The following is a 2,193-nucleotide window of genomic DNA, read 5'->3' as shown; positions in this document are numbered from 1 at the left end:
GGGGGGGGGAGACAGACAGACAGAAAGAGAGCGACACACACACACCAACACATAACACATACACACACACACACACTCACGCACACACGTACACTCACACACAAACTATTAACAAGCGCGTTATGCTGTCAGTGTTCTCACCAATGATCCATAGACTCATCATCATCTCTGTGACTGTGGGGAAGGACGCCCTCAGAGGGAAGTCTGTGCCGTACACCGTGTTGTTAGTCTGGTCCATGAAGTCTCGGTACCTGACAGGTCACACAAATGTTTGAGTGAATAAAACGTAATTGTCAATGTTTTGCACTCCAACTAACACAATTTAGATAGGGTTTTTTTCAGAATGAAATTTTAATGTTTCATGTACATAGGTTGATATTATAACAAGCTCCTATATTGACTGTTACTCCCAGGATGTAAGTCTTTCGTACGAAATAAATACGTTTTAACATAATAACTCTGATCATTTATGATTGTTGATGTTTTGCACTTAGGCTGGCACAATGCAGAACATTTTTTTCACGATGGAATGTTATGTTTGCATAATTTATTACGGTATAGCTATGGCAATGGCTGCTACTTCGAGGATGTAAGTCGTTGGTACGAAAATATGTTTTGTCTATCAGGGCTAACCACGGTTCTTATAGACAGATGCAGAATATGGTGGCTAAGAAAATGATACTGGTAAACGTACGGTTGTAACGCCTCCTTCAACACTGTCAGCTTATTTAAGAAGTAGGAGTTCCGAAATTTAACATCTGTCTTCGACAGCACTGAGCCAAATACATGTTTGTGGAAAGACTTGAAAACTCTCGAGACAACCCACGTTCAAGAACACTCGTTTGGGGATTCGAACCAAGGCCATCCACATAAAACAATTATCCATGATATAAACTGAGCGAACTTCTTAGGTTAGGCTTGGTTTTTAAGAAAAATCCTCCGTCCACATTTGGGAAAAAGATAGACTTACAGTACTGAAGGCTTATATAGAGAAAAACCTCAAGTACCGCACCAGTTTACAACGCTGAAGCCGCGGTAGAATTCTTAAAAAATAACTACGCCTGGTGACTAAAGTCCCCGACGGTACTGTAATTTAAGATAGGTGGTTCAGCAGCTATGTGTTGTATGTCTGTTTTTTGTTCAAATTCGAGCACTATCTTAATGAGAAAAAAACAGTGTACTTAAAACGTTGAATCATTCTCCCTCTTAAAAACCCCGTGTGTTGGGCATTACTTCTTTCTTGAGAAAAGATGTTTATCTATGTCAGGCGAAGAGAAGGAAAAAAGAGTTTTTGTCTTGTCTGTTTGTTGATGTGTTACGTCTGCCAAGGCTCTAATTTGTTGCCATTTTTTACTTTGAACGTAGGAAAAAACTAATATGACACTAAACCAATTGACAGGTAATAGAACAGCGTTTGCAACTACATGCTATCCCCAACGTTGCAAAAAACAGCAACAAACAACCAACCAACCAACAAACAAACAAACAAACAAACAAAAAGACATAAAAAACCATCGAGACAAACGATCTCGAAAGACTACTTTATTGCTACTTTTCAAGCAGGAAAGCCACATTTTAATGTGGTGTGACATTACCAAAGGCCTGTTCTGAGTAGAAAACTCATTGTCTTCAGATGAAAACTGTCCGCAAATAAGACCTTTATTGTGGCTGCAGGTGCGAAACAGACGGGGAAAATAGGCCAAGATACGAACACTAAGAAGAATTAATGTTCAGCAAGAGAAAAGGAGAAAAACAAGTTGCCCCCCCCCTCCTCCCTTTCCAGAACCAAATCATCAGTCTGATTTCAGTTCCCGCTACTATTGAATTTCATGTCATCTTCTCTTGCGTTCGGTGCATAATAACAATATAATCTATGGGTTCAAATTACGCAAATGAGACTATTCCATGTAATAGGATTTCACGGACATAAACAAACCCAACATCCGAGGAACTAGCTGGTCTGAGTAACAGACAGTAGAGCAAAGATAACAAAATCAGAATCCCGTTCACAACCTCAGTCTGTAGGTAAACATGTCCCGTTTTTCATCAGATTGGGGTATTTTTGTTGTTAGGAAAATCAAAGCAGACAGACACCAAATGTTTTCGAACCCACTATTATCTAGCTAAGTATCGATAATCTTGACATTCCTACAACAGTATAATATAAAGCAACATTAGAAGATCGAACTCCCC

The 2,193-nt window shown here is 39.4% G+C and overlaps 1 protein-coding gene across 1 annotated transcript in view; it reads right to left on the bottom strand.

The window, feature by feature from the left end:
- The window catches only part of LOC118477154 (short transient receptor potential channel 3-like), a gene marked incomplete in the record, with an annotated part of 22,583 nt that overhangs the window by 4,360 nt on the left and 16,030 nt on the right, over positions 1-2,193 (bottom strand). Inside the window, 1 exon segment of the mRNA XM_035969269.1 lies at positions 142-251. Within this exon segment, the coding sequence (XP_035825162.1) occupies positions 142-251 (110 nt within the window).

The sequence above is a fragment of the Aplysia californica genome, unplaced genomic scaffold, assembly GCF_000002075.1.
Source record: "Aplysia californica isolate F4 #8 unplaced genomic scaffold, AplCal3.0 scaffold00133, whole genome shotgun sequence".
NCBI classification, from domain to species: Eukaryota; Metazoa; Mollusca; class Gastropoda; order Aplysiida; family Aplysiidae; genus Aplysia; species Aplysia californica.
The sequence above is the reverse complement of the archived record's forward strand: the minus strand, read 5'-3'. Positions and strand labels throughout refer to the sequence as shown.